The 25,735-nt window shown below is 39.1% G+C and overlaps 3 protein-coding genes across 3 annotated transcripts; 2 read left to right on the top strand and 1 right to left on the bottom strand.

Annotated features, from left to right (window-relative positions):
* Positions 1-1,645: 1,645 nt before the first annotated feature.
* LOC144629109 (uncharacterized) lies at positions 1,646-9,851 on the top strand. Its single transcript, XM_078487302.1, has 4 exons — positions 1,646-1,695; positions 2,356-2,646; positions 2,883-2,913; positions 8,849-9,851. Exons 1-4 carry the CDS (start codon positions 1,693-1,695, stop codon positions 9,508-9,510), a joined length of 987 nt encoding a protein of 328 aa, XP_078343428.1. The 5' UTR covers positions 1,646-1,692; the 3' UTR covers positions 9,511-9,851.
* Positions 9,852-11,291: 1,440 nt separating this feature from the next.
* LOC144629143 (U3 small nucleolar ribonucleoprotein IMP4-like) lies at positions 11,292-19,451 on the bottom strand. Its single transcript, XM_078487344.1, has 9 exons — positions 19,428-19,451; positions 19,222-19,330; positions 17,636-17,719; positions 16,864-16,973; positions 15,007-15,139; positions 14,339-14,493; positions 14,160-14,254; positions 12,600-12,670; positions 11,292-11,544 (listed from the first exon to the last, which is right to left on the bottom strand). The coding sequence occupies exons 1-9, from the start codon at positions 19,428-19,430 to the stop codon at positions 11,438-11,440; spliced, it is 867 nt and encodes a 288-aa protein (XP_078343470.1). The 5' UTR covers positions 19,431-19,451; the 3' UTR covers positions 11,292-11,437.
* An 80-nt stretch (positions 19,452-19,531) lies between these two features.
* On the top strand, positions 19,532-23,815 carry LOC144667519 (uncharacterized). Its single transcript, XM_078528946.1, has 2 exons — positions 19,532-19,953; positions 22,262-23,815. The coding sequence occupies exons 1-2, from the start codon at positions 19,879-19,881 to the stop codon at positions 23,033-23,035; spliced, it is 849 nt and encodes a 282-aa protein (XP_078385072.1). The 5' UTR covers positions 19,532-19,878; the 3' UTR covers positions 23,036-23,815.
* Positions 23,816-25,735: the final 1,920 nt, after the last annotated feature.

Here is a 25,735-nt window from a genome sequence, read left to right on the forward strand (position 1 = left end):
TGATATAAACAGCAAACAGAACATGAATGCTGTGTAATTAACATTATTTGTTTTATTTTTCAATTATCTTTAATTGTTAATTGCATGCATATTTTTCATTTATTCATTAACTCTTTTTCGTATTTTAGAGTTTTGTTTGTGTTAAACTTTTCCTTTCTTTCTTTCTTTCTTTTATGTTATAATTAGCTGCATGTTCGTTTGTCCTTTTTCAAGTTGTTCTAAAATGATCTGTGTTTATATCGCATTTGAAGAGAATTGACAAGTAGTAGATGTGTTATTTAAAAAATTTAACATTGTATAATGCACGTTTGTTGGACAGTATTAATTTGTTTATGAGTGTGGAGGGCTTGTATAGATAGCGAGCTGTCCACTATTCTAGTCATGAATGGAACGTGGTTACCACTAAAATAAACATTTTTAGATGCTTTACACCGGCTACGTTTGATTATTATCGAGTGCATACTTCTGGAAATACATGTAGGGATCCAGCGAACAGGCCACACGCTGCAAACGGCAAACGTCAAAATGCTGCTGATCCTGCTTACTTTTTGTAGTAGATAAAATATGAGCGGGAGATCTGTATGGGCGTTTACAATGGCGAGGCGAAAGGCAAGTATTGTTATGCGAATCGGTAGAGATCTGTATCAAAAGTCAGTGAATACTACTTAGTTGAGCAGGAGTTTGTATCAAAAGTTAATTCTATTTTTTGATTCGTATTGGGGTTTACAGTTGTGTACATGTAATCTGAACACTGTGCTGGAATTGGTTTGCATTCTCCTGAATATTTAATGAATTTTACAACTTAAGTTACTGAATAAATCAGGAAATAAAATTAAAAAAATTGCTTATTTGTGATGAGGGAGGGGCAAATTACTCATGCCAACAGAAAACCACTCATTGCATGCAGCCGTCTACTATTTTCTTACGCGGAAACAGAACGTCTCTTTTCCGTGGTAGCAAAACATCGTTGTCAAGGCAACAGTTAGAGCACTTATCACAACCCAGCTCTATTCGAAGCCCGCTAGCTGGTTGTGCACTTAGTAGCGTGAACATTTATTCCACCACAAGCATGTTTGGTCTTGTCGCTTGGTTTTTGCCGTGAGCTTATTAGGTTTTGCCTTGAGGTTATCTGGTTTTGTATTCCGTTTTGTCGTGAGGGTTTTATTTTTGAAGTTAGCTTATCAGGTTTTGCTGTGAGCTAATTTGGTTTTGTTATGAGGTTAATAGGCTTCATTTCCGTGAGCTTATTTGGTTTTCTAGTAAGGTTTTTGGTTTTGTGGTCCTCAGTTGCTTTAATTGAATGTCAACTGGCAAAAAAGGGTTTTAGAACATGGGACCTTAAATCACTCATTAGTTCGAAATGACTTGTTTGAGACGGACGATTAAAATTATCATTAAAGTTGTAACGATTGGCGCCTTGCATTACACGTCATATTTTGGAGCAAATTTTCTACAACGGATTAATTAGTTTTAGACAGAACATTTGTTTGAGACAGAAGGTTAAACATTTTATTAAAATTAAGGTTGTCATGATTGACGTTATATTATTTGCACGTCGTATAAGTTGGAGAAAATTTTCTAGAACTAATTATTAAAGCACACAAGCGCACACTGCACACAAAACAACAGAAGTAGCCAGAAGCTATCGACATCGGTTCCGAGATTATTATTCGTACAAAACATCAAAACATCATGGTAGGACAGTTATTCAAAAACTTCAACTTTTTTTATTTATTTTTTTTTTAATGTGTAGCTAGTGACCTTCTAAAGGTTGAGTCATATTTTCCGTTAAGTTACCTTCATTTCCTTTGGTTTTCCGCCCGGGGGAAGAACTTAACCTAACGTAAAATTTTTAAACTTGTGCTTTTTCTTTTCGGCTATCACATCCAAGCCCCATGTATTCAGATTAAGTAGTATATTCTTTTGGGACGTAGGTTTAAAACTCCAAATTTTGAAATTTTAGAAGGGTTGTATGAGCTCAATTAAAGCTCTTACCGCCAGGCAGTTTTGCAGGTGTTTGAAAGCCAATATATAACCTTCAAATGCAAACGAAAAAAGCTAAAACAAATAAGCAATGTATTACTTATTAAGTTTTACAAGCTCTTTAAACATTTGGAGTCAATTTGTAAATAGCATGACGTTTTCTCTATTCGAGTTACATGCTAGTGACGCAAGACGTAAGCAACGATTCGCCTATAGCGGTACACAAAGCCTGTTCAACGTTTACAGCGAAAAATGTGTGAAAATGGTTCTACAGAAGGAATTAGCTCATGTCTGTTCAACGTTTACAGCGAAAAATGTGTGAAAATGGTTCCACAGCAGGAATTAGCTCATGTCTGTTTGTCTTCTTCATAGACGCTACAGAACACAGCTGTATTGATACTATCCTTGGCAGTATCAATAAAAGCACAAGAGCATGACGTTTTCTTCAAGATCGAAGAAAACTCTTTTTTATCTGATGGAAACACTATTTGGAATGGAAAAGCAGACTCCTTACTGTCCTGTTCACAAATTTGTGCGAGACAAGATGCTTGTAAAAGTGCAAGTTTCATGACAAAAGCAGGAGCATCTTCGCTTCACAGTGGAAAACAGAAAAAGCATAATGGCACCTTTTTGCAAAAAGAGAACTCTTTTTATTTGGAAAAGGTATGTTTATAAGCAAAGAACGAGGACATCCTGTAGTAAAGGTGTATTTTGCTTTAGTAAAGTAAATCATTTAGGATAAAACTTGACGACGTAACCTTTGTGCCTCACCATTAATTTTGAACATTTGTTAAACCGCTGTGTTTCCGAAGTTGCTTTAGTAAGCTATCCTCTTTTCATAATTCATCAATTGACTTATTATAAACCTGTTTTGTTTTTATTTTTTTTGTTTTTTTCAGGTTACTATAGCAACACTGCCCACAATTAACGGTGAGCGAAGCAGCTTTTTGAAAAACCTTGTACGGATATTTCTTTTAAAGTTATCATCATCGTCATCATCATCATTATTATCAAATTTACCAATTATTATAGATAATAAATTAAAGGAAACAAGAACATTGAGAAGCTTGAGAAGCTTAAAATCGGGCGCTTCGCCTTGAAAGGCAGGGTTCAGTACAGCGGAAACCACGAAGCAGTTACTTAAGTAGCACTCAGTCCGACTGTGTTTGTGTAAGTCACAGGGCTTGCATGAGCTGTATTAGTGTGCATAATATAATATCTAGAACGTTGTCGAGATTGCATTATTACTTAATGACATGATGGTTTCTTTTCAATTTATAAATGTATCTCACACAATACAAATAAACGATTGAAGTAGACGACTAGACAATGTAAAGTTTTAAGACTTAGCAAAGTGCAGTGTATTGGTAATACTGAAGGTGCGGTTTCACCTGAAGGTCGTGTGCTTTTCGGTATTTTCCAGGCATTGCACTTTGATGGGACAGTACTACAACTGTTTACCGGGGAACTACTATTGTCAAGAAAATGATCACAACTTGTTGATGAATGATTGAACATTTGTTTCATACCATTACTGTAATAGCAATTGATGAAGGCTTTAGTCCTGAACCAAAGTATAAGGACTGGGAAATACTGAAACCCATTATCAGCCACCTTAAACGGAAATATCTTGTTGGTGTTTCAAGGAATCCAAGGAAACTTCACTCATCCCATGTATCTATGTATTGCGGTATTTTGTAATTTTTTGAGTGATTTTTGGGGATGTTTGGCAGGTGATAGTTTTTTTAAAAGAATTAGTAAAATTTAGACAACTAAGAAATATTGAAAATTTAATGTGAATTTAACATTGGAATTTGAAGTTAGAAATTGGCAGACGGACACCAAACAGTCCCGTGACATCCTGGAGTGTTTTTGCATGGGGGTCAACTGTGTGATGATGTTTCCATTTTTTTCTTCAATCCCCACTGATAAAGAACTGTTGTTGGTGTTATGTTGGTGTTATCACATGTCAAGCCTTTAACAAGGTATGAAAGAACACAAGGATTTAAATTATTCTGGTGCTCAATTTTTGCGTAACTAAAATTAATGTTACTCAAATTCCTGATGGATTCTGTCTTAAACTGTTACGAGCTTAGTATTTCCAAATTATTGCATGTCAATGTAAGGCAAGACAAGACATGCCTTGGTTCTTATGTAATTCTCTTAAAAACACATAAGATATTGACTATAATTTTGTCTGTGCTATGGCAATTCACAGTGGGGTGGTCTTGATGTGTCTTTAACTTGTAGACTGGACTGGACTAGTAAAACGCGGACTAGTAAAACGCGGACTTGTAAAACGCCTCTAGACACTTCGAATTCCTTGGCCACAATCATCTTACGGCTCTCTTCAATACATAATGTCTCAAAAAAACAGTAACCTCAGAAAGAAGTCAGAAGCAAATAAGGTCGAAAGACCGAATTTGAACATATAACGGCAAATGTTCTAATGTCACGAACGTAGGAGTCGTGTAGGCCCGTCACCTTTATTTACCACATACTGCCCCCAAATTAAAACAGTACCCTCAGAAAGAAGTCAGAAGCAAATAAGGTCGAAAGACCGAATTTAAACATTTAACGGCAAATATTCTAATGTCACGAACGTAGGAGTCGTGTAGGCCCGTCACCTTTATTTACGATTGACTGTTGATTTCTGGACGGGCCCCGTTCTACCTCGTGCGAGCAATACAAACGACTGCACTCAACAGACGTCAAGTAGTGGAAAGAAAGAAACATATGCACACAACTCATAGCATCAATCCCGTTGTTTTAGTAGGGGTTTGCAGAACGAACATGTGCTATACTGCAAAAACATCTCCACGCTAAAACAGACCATAGAGTGCTCAAAAAAGCTAGAAATATGCCGTCGAAGAAACACACAAGAGCTTCAAACACAAATTGTTTCGCTCGCTAAACCGTTTAGTTTTATCCGATTTACAAGCGCTTGTTTTACAAGTCCGCGTTCTACAAGTCCGTGCTTAACAAGCCCTCGTTTTACAAGTCCGCGTTTTACAAGTCTGCGTTTTACTAGTCCTCGTTTTACAAGTCCGCGTTTTACTAGTCCGCGTTATACTAGTCCGCGTTTTACAAGTCCGCGTTTTACTAGTCCGCGTTTTACTAGTCCAGTCCAGTCCTCGAAATACAGTATGCCAAAACTCCCCGCCCTCTAAAGATAAGTCCTTGACGGTTCTTGTCGTTTTTCGGTGCCTATTCATCTTCGGCATCTTTCTCATCCACCTCTCGTTCTGTCCTGTGTCTGTCATCACACGAAAGAAAAGCTGATTCTCAAAAAATCTGCCACAAAAGGAAATTGACAAAAACAATATGAAAACCATATATCGAAAGTTTCTTATTCTAAAATTTTATCATACGTCTTAATTCAGAGCTACAAAGAAGTTCCTCCTTTTGAGTTATTGATACTGTTCTTACAGTACCTCTTTCCACTAGCGAAATTTTACAAAATTCCTTCGCGGCGAAAAGGTAGCGCGAATCCAGAACAGACTCCAATCGAGAGTGGGTTAATTCTAGATTACTATTAATTAACTATTACAACATTCATTTTTAAAATAGTTTCCCAAGCCGACTAAGCTAACTAAACGTCGAGTGTATCTTTCAGTAAACAAAACATGCCGTTATGACGCCGGAAATCCAGCTCACGCATACTATACCCCGTGACTCACGCAAACCTCCGACTTACGTGCTACTACAGTCATTCCTTTCTAAACATTTTTTTTTGAACACCACCGTACCTTTCTACCCAAAAAACTCATGAAACCGCCCGGTTTTAACCTGTTTTAACCTTTCAAAAATTAGAGCGTTCGAAACTAAATAAGATCCGTAATCACAAACAACATACAGCCGTTTACCAGCACTCTTTAAAACTCCTGAAACCCTTCAAAATCAGGCAAAATAAATCTTTGAAATAACCTTTATCAATGTTTCTTATTTTTTATTCAGTTCTATAAAATGCCTTTCATACACTACTGTCAAACAAAAATTTCAATTTCCTCAAAGTTTCAAGACAAAAGAATAACAAATATTTCGTGCACAATGTAATTTGATTAAGCCAATATTATCACGTCTAAAAATACTTCAAGCAATTCAGTGAAAACCCGTTTTTTTTTTCGTATCAACGAAAACCACTTTCGAATAATCAATACATGAAAATAACAATAAGATCAAAAGGAAGAAAGGAACCTTTCTAATTATTTGAAGACTTTCAAAGCCGTGATATTATGCATCCAATCCGCGATAAAATTTAATTACAACAAAATCCAAGTTCTCATTTTGAATTCCATTTTTTTCAGTTGATACCTTTATCCAACTTGTGAAAAATTCCATTCAAGTTCCTATTAATACTGTACATTCCCAATGTTTTGCTCAGGTCTTCAGAAGCGTCTTACTAACCAAATCTAAAATAATTCCAAAACATGCTGTACAAACATTCTACTCTTTGTGACAAACGACTTGACGACCAATTGTTCAGAAATGAAAATCGACACAGTTCTTGCTAAATAAAAAAAACGTTTTACGGCGGAGTCAGGCTCAAAAAATATACCGCAAGATCACACCCCCATTCATAGTCAGAAACCAGCAAACCATCTAGTTTGCTAAAAAAAAAAACACTGCGTGACATCAATGACGTTACCTTTTTCATTTACAAAAATAACTTTAACTTGTCAAAGTAAGTGCAATTTCACAATGGTGAATATCAGTACAGTATGGGGCCCAGTTCTCGGCCACTTTGTGTTTAACGCGTTTTTTCACACTCCAGTTGAATCAAAAGAAAAAGGTATTTCCTTCAAACGATAGACTGATTCATGTGCTTTAAGTATCTTGAGTTTGATCGTTCAATTCGATATAGAAAGCTCACACGTCGAGTTTACGCGGAGGTAGGTGAATTTGCATTCCCGAAAAAGTTGTTTGTTTACGGCTCCAAATTCATGGATGTAGTTAAATTCGTATTTTATCCAAAAGCCCCCACCATACGAGCTAATTTTTGGCATGTGCAACGTAGAATAATTCAGCTTTCTGCTTTAGTTAACTTTTCGTTGAACCGTTGTATTTTTTGGTCTTAATTTACTTCGAAATTTTTTCTTGCGACGTTTGCGTATTTGCCAGTTCTCGGCCACCCTGCTCGCTATCACAGCTTAGCGCTTGGTTTTTAATATAATTTCATCTGCTGCTGCCAGAATGAAAGAAATAAATGTTTTAAAAATAAAGTTCAATCTTATCTCTAAGTTTTGAGCTGACTCTTGTCTTGTCTATTATTTCTACAACACCTAAATCTTTCAAGACCTTTTCACTGCAAAATAAACCATCTAAATGCACGGGTCACACAACGCGGTTTTGCCAGAACCTGCACATAGGCAACTAGGCGCGTTAAAATCCTTCTTTTCTAAAGTAAAACAAAGCATCATAAAAATAATTTGGGATCGATATAGTATAAATAGGTTTACAGAGTGATTTTATGACTGTGAAAATTAATTGAGCATTTTTTTACAGATAATTACGCACAAGCTTTTTAGTGGCCGAGAACTGGGCCAAGGTGGCCGAGAACTGGGCCCACAAATGGAGCTTTTATTTTTATTATTGCTTGGGCAAATTAATTTTTGACCGGTCGATAGCTTTACACCAAAAAGCTGAATAATGTAGCTAGCTCTGGGAGAAATTTCAAGTTCCTGCGGTTCTTCTGAGGTAAGAAATACAAGTTTACGTCAAAAGTGGCCGAGAACTGGGCCAAGGTGGCCGAGAACTGGGCCCACAAATGGAGCTTTTATTTTTATTATTGCTCGAGCAAATTAATTTTTGACCGGTCGATAGCTTTACACCAAAAAGCTGAATAATGTAGCTAGCTCTGGGAGAAATTTCAAGTTCCTGCGGTTCTTCTGAGGTAAGAAATACAAGTTTACGTCAAAAGTGGCCGAGAACTGGGCCCCATACTGTACTTTGCCCCGTAAGCTTTTTTCTCTGTCCTTCCGCCGAAGCAAAAAAACACAACCTGATTACACATTAACCCAAAAGTCGACCAAGTGTGCCTGCAACGATTTCCTGTCAAAACTAAAATGAAAACCATTGCGGTATGCGTCACCCGTAGCGGTTTTGTAGCAACCCTAAGCTATCCCCGTCTTTTTGGCCGCGCCAGGAGACTACGCTCTAGGACGACCAAAGGGTAAACTATAAATCGGCCACGCCCGATTAATAAATCACGTTATGATAATCTTGGGAGGCGCGGTGGCCTAATGGTTAACGCGCTGGACTCCAGATCGAGCGGTCCGGGTTCGAGCCTGGTCTCGGTCATTGCGTTGTGTTCTTGGGCAAGAAACTTTACTCCCATAGTGTCTCTCTCCACCCAGATGTATAAATGGGTACCGGCAAATTAATGCTGGAGGGTAACCCTGCGATGTACTAGCAACCCATCCAGGGGGAGTAGAAATACTTCTAGTCGCTTCATACTACAGAAACCGGGATAGGCCTGGCCTGTATGGGCCACTAGGCGCGAAGCAGACTATACCTACCCATCCATGATAATCACGTTAATGCCAGTTGCCACTAAATCGAAGAAACCACCCCCTCCCAAAAAAACAGTTTGCTAAAGTATAAAAACATCACATGCTAGGGGTAATTATAAACCCAAAAGAGACAAAAGCAACATGGATGGGTAGAGATTTCGAGGGATTACAAAAAGCGTACTTGAGAATTTTAAGCTATCTAGTTCCAAATGAGCTATTTGTGACGTAGGAAGGTCCAGAGAATGATGGTTCTGATTATGTCAGTCGGATATTATTTATTTCAACTTATTGACTGCTACGACTGACAAGACATATCAATACCTTTGATGAACAAGTCATTATACTTAATATAGGTACCACTCAATCTTCAGCTGTTTCCTCGTGCAAGGCTCTCCGCAGTCATTATCCCCATCCTTCATCGGGTGTTTACTGGATTAATCCCGACGGTGGGTCCGAGAGCAACGCATTCCAGGCTTACTGTGATATGGAAACTGATGGAGGAGGTTGGACTCTAGTGTGGAGTTACACCTTTACTGATTACCAAAATTTTTGGACTGGCGCAAACGCGGTTACTCCAAGACCCGACTGGCAAGCCGAGTCTGATGTCAATGTTCCGGTCTCTACTACACCGCCATTGAATGAAATCGACTACAATGCCATGGCATTTACGTTGTGGCGTCAATTTGGAAAGGAGATCCTCATCAAAAGCAACATCAACAATTGGCTGGTTTGTTCACCGGGCACAGGAAGTTTGGTTGAATGGAAAAATGGGAAAGTCCTTTGTAAGATCTTCAAGCGCGTGAGTGACACGTGCCTATATCGACCACCACCTTCAACGTTCAGAGGTCCTGGGTACTGCGGGCCACTCTTTAGTGAGGGACCCTCTAGTACACATTACTTTTACTTCGATGGTTGCAAAGGAATACACCTGCCCACACATGACCCCGGTGGACTAAACGGGGACAATGGTTTGAAAAACGAGAAAAATTCCCACGGAAACATTTTCGTTCGCTGAGATCCGTCGTTTAAGTCTTGGTCAAGTTTCTCGCTGTATGGCACCCTCCTTCACATGGACAACAATATAGTACCGGTAGAACTGGATAACTTTTCGCACTCATAAATACCAGAATGCTCGTTTTATCATGTTTAAACTCCATTTGTTTTCAGGATGAACAGAACATGCACGAACCTGTCCCCCTCCCCGTTAGTTAGCCACAATTCTTTAGCTGAGTGTAAGATACGTTGGCGCCTTTCAAATTTTCACCGAGGCCGATTTTCACCAAAATTTTCACCAAAACCTACCAGTTTTTGTTGGAGTAACAGTTACTATTATTTCGATGGCAATAAGTCGAAAGACTGGCATACCCATGATCCTTGTCTCCAAGCAGACCATGTGAAACCATGTGATCCCACATGGCAATATTTTCATCCGAACCTGACAAAGACGGGAAACTTGTATTGATGTTTCGTCGTGATTCTTATGGAAAAGCAACTAACAATGAAAGTAATTTGAAATGTAAATAACCAACACTAGAATATTTTTCTATGTGTAACTTGGTATGCCGTAGTTAACAACCAGCGTTATTTACGATAACTTTAATGATTTTTAGATCAAACTTGAATTAAACCACTTGACTTCGCTAAGTAGAAGAGCTAATGCTAAAAACGTCAGCTTTCTCAGATCATCTTAGTATACCAATTAGTTAACCATAGCAGTTAATTTATGATAGTTTAAAAGAAAAACTTTTTAAATTGCTTATTACCTTAGTGTTACTCTTTTTCGCGGGACTTATTTTTTGCCATGTTCAAAAATTCGCGAAATTAAATAAGTGGTATTTTTGGGGGGAATGATAATGAAATGTTTAAGAGACACTGAACGTTTTTGACTGCACGTATTTACAGCCATCGTCGGGTTGTCTAAGTGTTTCACTTGCTCGCCAATGCAATGCAAGTTTACATTTTAGTAGGCTACGGTATGAATTGTAAATAATTTCGACGAATCCGTCGCATGTAGTTTAAACCATAGAAAATAATAATAAGCAGCTAATACAGTGGACTTAACTGCAGTAAGTTACTTAGTAAAACACGAGAGATAAGTTTCCCTTTACATGGTTACCACAGACATCAGTTTTTAAAATTCCCCGACTTTTCCCTGACAAAAATACTTTTCCCTGACCATTTTCTGACCTGTGGCTACCCTGCTATACGAACTACTTCTTTTAGTTTAAACGGTTAAAAAGGTAGCCCTTGATGAACAATGTTTTATGACGTCAGAAATAGTTATTATGGCGTCACTACAGGGTTAGGGAAAGGAAGTGAAGGGGTCGGGATATTTTTTTATTCTAATAGCTCCTGTGTATTGTACGTTTTTTTATGGTTATTCTTGGCAGCCAGTACTTTATTTGTCTTTCCTGTAATAATGTTTTGGTTGTAAAATGAGTACAAATAGAGGTTGTCGTTCCCTTTACCATTTACTTTTTTAAATGGTTAAAAAAACTAGCCCTTGATGAACAATGTATATTTATTACGACGCCAGAAATAGGTATTATGCTGTCGCCACAAGGCTTATTTGATATCCTGATTAGCTTTCTTAAAATGATAACATCTAGTACTTGCATGTCAGAACGTTATAAAAAGAAAGTAAGAGTAAGATGCAAGGACAGCCTGAAAAAGATAGAAAGAGAGAGGAAAGGAAAAGATAACACACGATTGGATATTCAAAAAAATTGACACTACTCCATATTGAATAGCATATTTGTGCGTAAAAAAATTGCATTGTACAATCACAAAACCTGATTCTTCGAGAATTTTCTCATTTTGTATTTTGCATATGAACATTAGTAAAGATGGACCAGAAATAGCACATTATTAAAACACTTCTGATGCTATTAGCATAAAACTATTAGAACTAACTTTCTAGCTACTCAGAAAAACCTAACTTACTAGCTACTCAGCGCTTTTCTCTTCTTAGAAGTGTTCATGTAAGGTCGTAATCTCCACTCCACGTCTGCTTCGTTTTGATCAACTGTTCCGAGCTTGATTTCGTAAACTGAAGGAGAATATAAAACAATTTACAATGGGAACAAGAGTGTACTTCTTACATTGATTTGCCAACTTCTGCGAGTGGTCAATGAATCACAGCATTGCTTGGTTAGCAAGTATTTCTGCCTGTATAATGAAAGAATAGCAGAGTTGGAGAGCCGCTCAGGACTCATTTTGCCAACTTTTTGCTTTTCACAATAGACCATTCATGTTGGCTCTGCTTCAAAACGAGAGGGTAAGGGGGGTAGGGAGTTAAAACTCCCTGCTTCCTGCTTCCTGTACCTTTCAGGTTCCTTACCATTGTCGGTTCCAGCCCCTCCCTTAGCGGTTCTTGCCTCTTTGTGCTACATTGTATTTTAATTGCAAAATAGTACACACTTTTCAAAAAATACATTTATTCCTCAATTTCTCCAGGTTCCTACCACCTTGGGAATCCCACTTGTCACCCTCTCTTCCCTGTCTCCTGTAAAGCTCCTGCCCCATTTACTTCACCCCTGCCCCCCCCCCCCCCCCAACCATATACTCATTTCCACCTCATACAAGATGTCTATTGTCTAATACCCCCATTTACACCAGCAAAACATGTTTAGCTAAGCCAGGTTTAACAAAATGAAAACCAGCAACAGAAAACAGAAAGACTTAATTTTACATATGGTTCAAGTTAGCTCTAACTTGTGCTTTCATTGTGCTAGGTTTAAACTCGACAAACATTAGTTAGCAACTTCAATGAAGACACAATCATAAACCGTGCTTTAACATGTTTTAGCTTTGGTGTGACTGGGGTATAAGATTCTAAAAGGTTACTCACATACACCCCAGCACAACAGAGATCAAAGATGTGCAGTCACATTATTGGATGTTGCAGATACTGTCATAATGACTTGACATGCATATGCAACCACTCAGCCAAGACACTGAATGGACCACCACTTACAGTATTATTGTGAAATGTTTGGCTTTAATCTCACCAAGGTTCTCTAATGAGAAAGGAAGGAAATAACTTGAGGGAAGGAAATAATTTGCTCCTTTTCTCATGTGCAAGAAAAGTATTATGCAACTTGCCTTTCATTTCAAATCTTGGTCCCACTTCTGTTAACTCAACCTGCCCATCTACTTTCTTGTATGTATGATGCCTGAGAAATACAAATGCACACATGTCACAAGTGAGGAGCTACATGACCATTTAAATGAAAAATGGTGGTCTGAGTTATGATAATGGCACACAGAAGAGATGAGGTTTCTTTGCATCTCCTCTGATCCATCCCACATAGAGCCTGCTACTGTATAAAGGTTGCAAAAAAATGTAGTTCAGAACAACACAATTTACTTGGTAGCATTAACTGAACATACCGTATTTACTCGAATAAGCGCCGGAAAAAAAGAGGAGAAAAAAGGCCCTCGAATAAGCGCCGCATTCGGGACAAAAAAATTTAATAAGCGCCGCCCCCGAATAAGCGCCGCAGTCCCGATGCGGCGCTTACTCGAGGAATTCCGTATAAACTAAAATAGCACTACAAAGAAGCTCTGAAACAGCCTTGGAAATTCCTTTTCATCATAAGCGATGTTTCACAGTTCAAAGTTATGTTTTACAGCTCGCCTATCAAAAATTCTAACAATATGCAGTTCTGTTAACGTTGTGAAGGCCGTGAGCTTTGTCGAGACAGCAAGTGCAACTACTCTCTTCCGTAAGATACGAATCCTGACAATCAAAAGATGCTTCTTTTATTTACTATAGAAGTTTCGTTTAGATTAGATTCTTTGCGGCGTCCAAATTGTAAATAAGCGCCACCCTCAAATAAGTGCCGCCCTCGAATAAGCGCCGCACTTGTGGCGTGAAAAATTAAATAAGCGCCGCGGCGCTTATTCGAGTAAATACGGTAATGTACATGTACAGTGTGAACAAAACAGCCCTGAGAAGCAAGGATGACCTAACAAGACAGACATAGAGCGGTTTTCACTTGTGTGAAGAAAGTAAATTGCGTTTGCTTTGGTTTTGCGTTCACTACGCTCAGTAATTGGCTTAAAAATCTCGCGTCACTTTCTCAGCCAATCAGGGGTAAAACCAAAACCAATCATGACTCGCTCGCGCACGTTTTCCCACGCTTCATGCCAGTTACATGTTTTTGCTTTGAGTATTGATTGGTTCACTGGATTAACTGTATCCTTTGTGATAGGCCAGAGTAATTACTTTGGTTTTGGTTTAGGACACTCAATTGAAAACTGCTCTATTTGTATCTTATTACATATAGATGATCTTTCCACCCACAGCAAAGAAAACCTACACTGTAAGGCTCAAACCACAAAACTTAACATACTGTACCATAACAGTTCAAAGATCCAGAACTGAAACTCAGGGATGTCGCTAAGGGCCGGCTGCCGGCTAATTTAACCGGCTGAAAGAGAACTAAAATCCGGCTGAAATATCACATGAAAACAAAGACTTAGGTAAACTTTAAGAGCTGTCAACAGAAACTTTAGCCAGCTAGGCTTGTTGATTAGCCGGTTTAGTAATTTCTTAGCTACATCCCTGGTCAAACTGGGACTTTTCAGGTTAAACTAAATGTACAGTGTATACATGTACATGTACATGCACGTTTAGTTTTAAATGTGTTTATCACCAACCTAAATGAGATATAATCCTCCTGGTTTCCAAATGTGATTACTCTTCTGCTATCATCTTTGGGAACTGGATATAAATACTTTAAAATACTTTTTACCTGTTAACAAAAACAGAAGGTCACAGGGTTATTGTACTACATGTATGTAGCCAGGTTAGACAGTGGAGATGATGTGAAACTTACCCTTTCTCCAAGTTTTGAATTGAAGTTATGAAATATCAAATGTGGATATGCTTCTGACATTGTGCCAATCTTAGGAATATCGTGCCTCATTACTGTGTTTGATAAGGTGAAATATGCTGTTGGACCAAAAGGAAGATGTGATACTACAAGACCATCTGCAAAGAAATACCAGACAAAAAGTATTAAAATACACAGTGACAACTTTTGTGATGGCGTGGGTGGCACAGAGGCCTTAACTCTGTATTGAGAGGTCTCGGTTCCAAGCCCTGGCCAGGCACACAGTGATGGGTTCTAAGCAAAGGAGAAATAACATTTAATAGCAACACAAAGAGGAAAAGACTATCACTTTAAAATTTCCTGCATGCTGCAGTATTGGATTTTATGACATGTAATGGTTGCCGCTATTGTTAGAAAGCAGAGTATGCATGGTGTGAAACAATTGGGCTACCATTACATGTCATAAAATCGAAAATGGCAATGCACAGGAAATTTAAAAGCCAAAATCTTTTTTTGTTGCTATTACATGTATATATTTTTTTTTCCTTGTCCTGTAAAATTTGAAATGAAGGCATTATTTCAAACAATTCCACATCAACAAGTGTTGTAAGAGTGGAGGTTCCCTTTAATGTTATCACACAAATTAAAAATTTGAATCCTTCAATACACACCGGGTTCTCCTCTGTGCTCATGAACCAATATTAGGTCTGTAACTTCATTAGCTTTGCAAGCATGAACCAGCTGACTCATTACATAGTTGCCACGGTTTAAACGTTGACTGTTGGGAAATATTAGCCGCAGTTCCTTGAAGACAAAAGGCAACAGTATTTTAAAAATTAATATCACATCTACAAAAATGCAATAACAATAACATGTACAAAACATATATACACTTCATAATTATATGTAATTCTAGTAAAACAGAGTTCAAATTGAACTTATCCTGGAAATTAATGTATTGGGTTATTCCAGAAAAAATACACACCCCCCGACGGATGGCAAAACATTTTGACCCCCCTCTCGCCCGGATTTCCCAGATTGCTAGACCCCCCCTCCCGCCCGGATTTCCATTTTTTTAAAGGCCCTAACTGGACACAACAGGCAACAGAAAAGACGCAACATTTCTTCCAAAAGATCCCTGTTTATTATGATTTTCAAAACTAGGCTAATATTGCAAATTTTGCGGTTCAAATATCAACATTTCAAATCAGAATATTTAAACGATCGCGCGTGTGTTTGAGTGATCTCCGGTATACTCTCCTCGAAAAGGCCACTTGATTTTTCCGTCATACAACAAATGTACAAGATAAGAAATATGTAAGTCTTAAAACGTATGTAAATGTAAGAAAAAACACAGTGAAAAAAGTCCTTAATGCGCTAAAAAAGAAAAACTATAATTTCAGTTGTCGGTGACAAAGCAGCCTAAATTGGCGCGTGTTTACAAGATTGAGTTCCCGCTGTTAGGACTATTAGTGTGACATTTATAATTACTTGAGCTTATTAATAAAGCCTTTCGAACTACAATAATTTTAAATTTTTTACCTAATAGTATATCGTCCGTAGGTCAACTGGAACTCTTGCCTTTCTTTCAAAGAATTCAAGTTTTCATGCCGGCGTAATGTTCACGTTCTGGCTTTCATAAACTTGTTAACATATCGATCGTAAGGCATGGATAATAAAGTGGAAGAAGCCAAATAATACACAAATTGTGTATACGCATGTTAGCGAGCAAAGCAAGTTCTTGGGTTGGCTAAAATAAACAGAAAAGTACAACCTGCAGCCGGACCGATCGTCTTTTCTTCGCATTTTTTGAGGATGTTGCAAAGCATGGGCTCGGGTGGCCTGGGTACCGTAAAAATGTTCCAGGCGTTGCATGCTGGGTCAACAGTGTTTTTTCCGATCGTAAAGTTGTTGTTATCCATTTAACGCGCTGGTTCTTCATGAATAAAAGGTCCTATGAAGGTAAACTTGAAGCATATGAGGTGAGAACACCATAAACTGGAAGACTACGAGATTTTCTGAGGCAAACTTCTTCTTTTAAGTAGTAAAACATATCGATCGAGTTGAAGTTAAAAGTGACCCCCGAGGAAGAATTTTTAGGTTCAGACCCCCCCTTCCGCCCGGATTTCCCAAGCCATTAACCCCCCCCTCCCGCGAGAATTTCCAGTTTGCCATCCGTCGGGGAGGTGTGTATTTTTTTCTGGAATAACCCATTCTGAGTTTCCTTACCTTAATTGAATCAACAACCTAAAACAGTTCTAGTACTTTTTATGTTATACATCCATACCTCCCTCCCTCCAACTCCTGGAAAGGTTGTAGGTTTGAAATCCCCAACTTCACCCCTCTAGAAGTTCAAGTTAAGCTTCATATTTTTTCTTTAAATAGTTTGGCTTGTGACAGTCCCACTTCTGGAAATTTTCAATGATCTCCCAAGTGGTGGGTAATAAAACTAATAATAATTTAATTAAGTATAGAGCTAAAATTATGGAATGTATATATTTTGAAACTGCACAATGTAGATTCTTTACCTTGGCAAATTGTTTAAGCCTTGAGCTTGGATTGTGAGAAGTTGTTATCATTATCTTTGGATCTTGTACTCCTGCCCAGGCATATTCATCATCCTGATGACTAGCTGACTCTGAAAAGACACACCAAAGAAGAGGTTTTCTTTTTGTTGTGGAAATCTTAATCACTTACACAGCTCATTGTTGGTGGTATGAAATGTAACTCAGATCTACTGAAGACGCATCCTCGGAGACCCAGGGGCAGTTAGTCGGGGCGACGAGTAGATCATCGGGACGACGAGATTTTCGGGTAACAGTTTACAACATAGAGCGTAACAGCCCCTGGGCACTTTGTCTTACCGAACCCGTTCCAGAAGCGTTTGAACTCCCTCTTTCTGATTGGCCAGAAAAACAGTTTTTCTGGCCAATTAGCGAGGCTGACCAGCACTTCACGGTTGACGTCTTCTTACACGAAGTTGTTTTCCTCATAGACATGCCATGTAAAAGCATCCGATTGAGGAAAACAACTTCTTGTAAGAAGACTCCAATCGTGAAGTGCTGGTCAGCCTCGCTAATTGGCCAGAAAAACTGTTTTTTCTGGCCAATCAGAAAGAAGGAGTTCAAACGCTTCTGGAACTGGTTCGGTAAGACAAAGTGCCCAGGGGCTGTTACGCTCTATGTTGTAAACTGTTACCCGAAAATCCCGTCGTCCTGATGATCTAACCGTCGCCCCGACTAACTGCCCCTGGGTCTCCAAAGATGCTGAAGACGAAGAAGATGCAGTTTATGTACTTACCCTCATGTTTTTCATCATCAAATTCAATGGCCTTCCTAAGAGCTGCTTCATCTTTCCTCAACTCTGTTGGAATTGGCTTACCCTCTGGAAATAGCAGAGAAAAAGTCCATAAATTATGATTATTATAATTGTATTTCCAAGTGCAAAATACCTGAAATTTCATATAGACTTGTAAAATTCTCCATTTTCTTATGGTTCAGCAATATTTTAGAATTCATGTGCTTCATTTGTACACCTACAGCGAGACGGCGAGACTGATATCTTTTCTGCGAGCCCGAGACCTTTTTAGTCTTGCAAAAGAAATCGAGACTCCAAGAAGGCGTCAAAAAAAAAAAATTCGAGACGACGAGACCCCTGAAATTTGGCTAAAATTTTGCGAGACATGCATTTTTAGAAGGACCATTCACCACCCCTACAGCTGTACCCTAGCTTTCATTACAAGATGTATAACATTAAAATCCTATCAAATTAATAAGCCCCCAGTCCGTAGCATACTGTACGTAATGGGCAAGTGGTATTTGCCCTTTGATTTACAGGTATAACCCAAGCATGAAGGAGATGGCCTCTATAACATTAATAAAAGGAATTTTTCATTTACTCAAAATCTTTGGAACTTTTGGTCAGAAGTCAAATGGAAAGGTCCTTTTTAGTTCAGTCTGACCGCAATATTTGGGACCGTCTCTGGAGGTGGTCGGACAGAAATTTGCCATTCCCTTTTGACAAACCAGTTACAGTGTAGTTGCCTTACTTCAGTTCAGTAGGTTCTCACAGATGCTGAGCACTGATACACTAACTTCTCTCTCTAACTTTGTTGTGATACCCTCCTCTCTCTGTAATTTTACATCCCAAGGGGCGTTTGATTAACCCCTCTGCCCCACCAGAATTGAGTGTATCGAATTTATGAGTTCAAGTTAGAAATTTCGAGTTTGAGTTATGGGGTAACATTTCCCAGTTGGTCACGCACAGTATCGCCCTTATCACCAAATGAAAGCTAACCGCAAGCAAATAGGAGTGGAACTAACCGCAAGCAAACCAGAGTGGAGCTAACCGCAAGCAACTCGAACTCGATATTTTAACTCGAACTCAAAATTCTAACTCGAAATCGAACTCAACTCGAAATTCTAACTCGAACTCGAACTCATGAAATGGACAGACCCACTAGGATTTCCAAGGTATTTTTATGTAATGAACCTCTATCCCTTGCAGACCTTGGAAATCTAAACCATTTAATTTTGATCCACTTTCTAGTTACATGTATGGTACTTCTAGTCATTTACAGATATTTCGAGAATAAAGGCTGGGAATATTTCAGGAAACAAACTTTACTAAAGTCATTTGACATCCTATTCTTACATAAATCCTGCACTTCGCTCGCTACGTGTTTATTTGTCCCATTTTCAAAAATATGGCGACGTAATGTACAAAGAAAAAGGTCTTCGCAGAATGGAATTGCTTACGTACCCGAAAGCAGTATCTTCGAAAATAGAAGTCGTCATTACTTTACTAGACAATGACAAAATAAAAACTACATAAACAACATTACTATTCGCCCAAAGCAGGTTTTTATACTGTTTTATAACACCGACCTTCCAAAGCAGTTTTCAACTTCTTCTTTCGTTCATAAGTCGATCGCTCCTTCTCTTCGACCGACTTTCGATAAAGATACTCTCTTCTAAGCCTCGCCTGTCTTCTGAGCTGTTCAAAAACGATAAAAAAAATTAGGTAACTGGGCCAAAAGGGAAATATTCTGTAAACATCAACTTCGAAACAAAAACACGTGCAAACTACCCACCATCTTGGATTCTTATTTCGCCCCAGTAACGAGCGGACGAAGCTCCTTAGTAACCGAGCAAAACTTTCCTTTGTTGTTGATTACGTAACCACGAAAATTTTCATCTTTTGAACTTCTTTGGTCTTGTTTTTAAACTTCATTTCAAACTTCTTGACAGATTTTAGCAACAATTGTTTTTTTGCTTGTGTGCTTGTGTATTTTGTTTCCTTAAATGTTGTAGATCTCGGGGCATGTTTTTTTGCGTGACTTTCGCGCGCCTAGGTACGGACCGGTTCCCACAAACAACAACTCGAAACAACCCATCACAATAATACATTTAAATTTTTAATGAATTGTTTCCACTTGATCACCGACGCATTTAAAACTGTTTCCTTGTATTGGATCGCCGAGAAAGAAATCGAAGCTGACACAAGCCGATCAAGGTCGTTCAACGCAGACAGCAGATGCAAAAATGTGCCGAGATGAATTTCGTTTGCGAAATTTCAAACTGTGGCATCCAATTCTGCGCGATTTTACACATTCACGGGTGAGTGAAGACCGTCTATCCGCAACATTAACAAAACAATAATGTAAGAATTTTGTTTTAAGCAAATATAATTGTTTTGACACGGCTCTTGAGCCGATCCTGTCAAATATATAGTTAGAAAACAAGTCAATGATCATTACTGAATGTAAGTAATGAGGTAGTTTTTTGGCTTTGAAAAATTTGGAGCTGATCTGGAGGGCCAAATTTCACTCGAAGACTTCTTTAGTAGAACAACACTCATAAAAACAATCCATCAGTATGTAGACTTTAAAGAGTTTAAAAAAGTATCTCGCGCATTTGGTTTGCATGCATGGCACGATGTTTTTCTGATTCGCTATAACCTGATAGAAACCGGACGATTGGGGCACGAGAATAAGTCGAATAAGCTTCTTAACGAACTTACAGAGAATTTGACTGCTTTTTATGATAAATAATCAACTGGCGTTGCCGACTGAAAATATAACTGCACCCGGCGACCCTGCGAAACATAGCCTGTTCCAGGCGGTCGCTTCATCTCGAAACCTTAAAATGAGGGTATAGTACTGAGGGTATGGTGAGTGTTAAGGATAAATTCCGACAGAGGAAGAGTAATGACGAACGACAAGACCGCTGCCGTAAAATTACGGCAGCGACGAAGATAAAAGCAAAGTGGACAGCGACATTGTGTTTTTGTTTGTAATCAGGTGGAGACAAGTTTAAAACTAGGTTTCTGTTAAGAAGTTTTGCGACGAAATCGCAATCAAGTTTTCCCACCCCTATCAATATATCATTTTAATTTATATTTATGAATCACAATCCTTCAAACGGGAACCAGTCGATCGAGAAAGATGAATCGTCCGAGGAGTTCTTCAGTCTAGTGATCAAACCAATAGAATGCTTAAGAACAAGTTTAAGATTTGAGTTGAAACGTGCATTTAATTTTGCAATTGGAAAATATTAGCTCTCACATGTGAGTGCGTACATACTCGAAACCAGTCTAGGGCTCCTACGCTCGCCACTCGCGTGTGCCCCAAGGTATATTCGCGCGTGCCCCAACGTGAGCCTGCTCGCAGGCTAGTCGAAACTTTGCGAACTCTTTCTTACAGCCCCCTACTGTTTCTGGAACACAGAATTTAAATACGAACACCGTGAATGATCTAATAATCGCCCGTGGCGAGGAGTTCTAGAGGAGTCGTTAAATAGATATGAGGCGTTTATAATAGAGAAGCGTTTATTTCCCTTTCGATCATGACTGTAACAACGTGGACATTGACAAATAAAACGCGTAGTTTGCTCGCAGAGTTAAAATAGAAAACAGAGTTTGCGAGTAGGAGACTAATCTAATCTGCACTAATGCAAAGCCTAAAGATGTCGTTCATAGTTCGTTATCAATGAATTCATCGTCATCGGGTTTAAACTGATGATGTCGGCATCGTTAGCCTCTTTGATGTCCAAGTCAAGCAAGAAAACTAAAGTAATTGCGCGATTTTACCCTTATTAGGCGTTTTCTTGGTTCGGGGGGGGGGGGGGTGCAACTATTAGACACGGTGAGTTTATAAGAGGAGGGCGTCTAATACAAACTTTTAACCTCAAGGGAGGCATTTCCTAGATACGAGGCGTTTATTTGAGAGTAGGCGTTTATTAGATCATTTACTGTAAACCAATTCGCAATAATTGAGAAAATAGACTGGGTACGAGACTTAACTAAACTGTCTTTGCCCTCGAATGCTTGTCTGCCGCTGTACTTGTTTTGACGATTTTTTAATGCTTTTGCACCGCGAACTAATAGTTGTCAGGGCCGTACCTAGCGGGGGCAGGGGGAGGGGGGGGGGGGCAGTTTCCCCCCGCCAGGAAAACTTAAAAACTAAGAAAACTATAGAAAACAAAGAAAATCTCAACTAAAAAAAACACAGTTGCTCCCGCCAGGAAAACTTGCCCACGCAGACAAAAAAAACCCTAGGTACGGTCCTGGTTGTAAAACTTTAAACTTTGAACTTCACTTTAGTTAAAAAACTGGAAATTGGTTTTCATTTTCTGTTTCGACCATCGTGCTGAGGCACCATTTATCTTCGGCCAAATTCGACTGGAAGAATTGGACATTTCCTTAAAATTCGAAACATTTCTTTGTAAGCCGAAAATCGAGGTTGAGGGATTGAGATGGTCTGAACTATTATACGGTTTGTGTTGACAAAAAAATATAACCCCATGTCTTCATATCCAAACCAGCCTATTAAGCTACCTATGCAAGCCATTGCAACCATGATGATCTTTTAAACTGTGATTTCAAATTCCAAACTAATTTTCTCTCCTTTTATCGTTTGCTTTGCAGTGGTTGTCTTTGCCTTTCTTTCTTGCCTATCGACTCATCGTAACTGGCTACAATTTCGCATGGCTCATCTACAACATTTACCTCTACAAAGCCAAGCTGTTCATTTTCCTGACAAACTGGACTTACCTGATCCTTAACCTGTACTTCCTCCAAGCTACGACGCTGACCTTCTGTGCGCTGCGGACGCGCAGAGAAGCTAGCCCCAGTCCTAACGAAAAACAAGACCTGAGCGTTGAGGTAGAGATGGGATCTGGTGACGACAGCGCAAGCGCAAGCGCCAAAAACGGTGACACTGCAACCGAAGCAGCCCGCGAAGAAGATGTCCTGCGGCTGTACCACAAATTATTCTGGCTTCTTTATATCATCAGTGCCAACGCCGGTTTGCTAGTGACCGTGGGGTACTGGACCGTACTCTACGAAGACGACGAACCAATTGACGCAAACAACATAACAAAACACGCCCTCAACTCCGTGTTCATGTTGATTGACACCTTCCTGAGCTCGATCCCAGTCCGCCTCTTCCACTCGGTGTATCCGCTGCTGTATATCATCGTATACCTGGCGTTCACTGTCGCCTATTGGCAGCTTGGTGGTACAAACATCCAAGGCATGCCTTATATTTACAAGTTGCTGGATTACGACAACATTCAACCCTCCACTGGCTCCCTGATCGGGTTTTTTCTACTTTTGGTTCAACCTGTTTTACAGCTGATGTTGTTTGGTCTTGTCAAGCTGCGAGATTGCCTTCGCCCAACGCACAAGACCGACTTTTAAAATCTTCTCGATCCGTGTAACTCCAGGGGAGAAGGGTGGGATACTACCCCCGGAGTTTACTCAATATATGTTTATATGAATATAATAAGATACTGCAATATCACAGCGACAAACCGATGAGTGGTGCCGGATCTATCCGCCCAGCCCCTGAGAAAGGTTTGTTTTGCAAACCGAAATATAGGGCAAAGTTTTTTCTATATATTCTAGTTTTTTTCTTTTTATCCACTTTGCGGTTTATTTTTGACCGCTTTAGCCGTCAGGATCAGTTTGCCGTCTATATTTTATGTTTATATGGGTTGCTCCGCTCCGACTTGGTCCAATACTTTACTCATTTACTACCAGTTTTCAAAGAAAAAGATAACCGTTTGGATTACCTTCCATAAAAAGTCGTACCCTTTCATATGCCTCCAGCAGAAACACTGCATCCATTTTTCTTTACCATTGTTCAACATATTTCAAAAGTCCCTTTTCAATACCTAAATCTCATTCCCCCTACCTTTTTGTAGTATAGTATCCCCTGGGAGGGGGGGGGGCATACTTATGAGACTGATCAGGACTGGGAATCAAAGGACGCTTATTTAATAAGTTGTTCTGCACAATAACTGAAGACACAAGGGAATATTCATCCCCCTTCAGCACAATTTTTCCGAAACGGAGTAGGTTCGATTTAATTACTAACCAGTATTCTGTATATAATCCGTTCCCTGGTAATATAAGATCTCAGTGCAGATATTCTGCGATACTGAGCAAACAAATATACCTTATAACACTTTAAAACTTTCACGCAGTTCGTCATGTTAGTGCATGTCAAGTAAAAACAACTTCAATGTTTCAATCTGTGTTCAGATAATTATATTGTCCATGCAGTGTCATTCATTTAAAACATGACACAAATTGTTTGTTTTCTTCTGTCTTGATCATGGCCCGCCTTTCTAGGTTGGAATCCTTGATCTGCTAAACAAAACAATGAACATTCTGTGTTTTGGTTTGGTTTGCTTAAGCTTAACGTCGAAAATCATTAACACCAAATATCGCCTTTCCAAATTTCCAAAACGGACCAATTTTCTTTGCAAAATCCACTTGTCTTTAAAATTTCCTGTTAGGCATATTGTACCAACCCGATTAATGACCGTAGTTGAATCAAGGTATCTGTCACAATAAGTTGAAGTGTAATTTGCACCGAAATCGGGTAACAATGGCCTTAGAGACTAAAGAGGGACTTGCTGACCTTACTAGCGTGCGAATGCTTTTCTCCGGCTCTTCAAATTCTAATTCTTCACGTAGAGCGGTACACGCCCGAAAGCTGTGCAGGACAGTAAAAAGTGCACGAACTTTGTACATTTTGGAACTTTTTTAGGCGCCCTTTGAAAACTGAGGTCGGCGAATACAACCACCTGTTACGAAGGGTTATTTCGAAATTATCGGCCCGTTGCAGCTACAGTGTAATGAACTAAGATCACGATTTGCCGTTCTACATCTTCCCGACGCATATTTTTGTCGCAATAACAGATTATTTAATGACTTAACCTTAACTTGAACTCACGTTTTGTCCCGCCGTTCTCTAAATTCCGACAAAAAAAATTAAAGTTGTAATCATCCGCCTTTCGAAGTCGTGCCGTCACAATAACGACAATTAAGTAGTAGATAAAAAATTAGCGGGAGATCTGTATGGGCGTTTACAATGGCGAGCCGATAGGCGAGCCATTGTAAACAGCCATACAGATCGGACCCGAATATTTTATTCTTCTTGTGAAATGAAAACAATAAATCGAATGGAAAGTTTTGTTATGTGAATCAGTAGAGATCTGTATCAGAGGTTAATGAATACTAATTAGCTGAGCAGGAGTCTGTATCAAAAGTTAATTCTATTGTTTGATTTGTATTGGGGTTTACAGATGTGTACATGTGATCTAAATACTGTGCTGGGATTGGTTTGTACCCTCATGAATAGTTAATGAATTTTACAACATCAATAACAGATCAGATTACGGACGAGGTTATGACATGGCATGGTTACAGCAAACAACCTCCAATAATCTTTACTTAGTCCCGAGAAAATAAATAAGCGCTCAACTTGAGGTCTTGAAGTTTTGACCTACATTGAGTAAACTGAAAAATAAAAGTAACGTAGTAGCCACACAGTATACAGTCAACTCTCTCTAAAACGGACACCTTCGGGACCGGCTCCAACTGACCGAGGTGTCCGTCTTATAGGGAGTTTAGTTACAGTAAAATGACTGAAAAACGGCAGGGACGGGACCAACACCAGGCGTCCGTCTTCTGGAGGTGTCACGTACTTCTGCTATTAATCAAATTTTCGTGTTTCCGTCCGGATTGACGTCAGCCAATTCTATCGCTTGTATAAAGTCACTAGATGCCTGACTCTGACTTCAACGCCGGCTGACAATTGGTTTAGTCGCCCAACTGAATAGCTGTCAGACTCTATATGACTAAAGTGCGTGACTCTATCTAGGACGTATTTAGAGCTAACTTCAGTGCAAGTAATACAGTTTTGATAACTCAATGAACATATATTTCGTTTTGTAAATCCTGTGCATATAAAGCAACTTTTTAAATAATTAATATTACGACATGACATGACACTGAATGTTTGCATAGTCAATAAGCACGTCATTCCGGTTGACATTTTTACATATTCACTTAACCACGTCCCCACCTACACAATACGCAATACGGATT

The sequence above is a fragment of the Oculina patagonica genome, chromosome 10, assembly GCF_052425735.1.
Source record: "Oculina patagonica isolate OP01 chromosome 10, crgOcupat, whole genome shotgun sequence".
NCBI classification, from domain to species: domain Eukaryota; kingdom Metazoa; phylum Cnidaria; class Anthozoa; order Scleractinia; family Oculinidae; genus Oculina; species Oculina patagonica.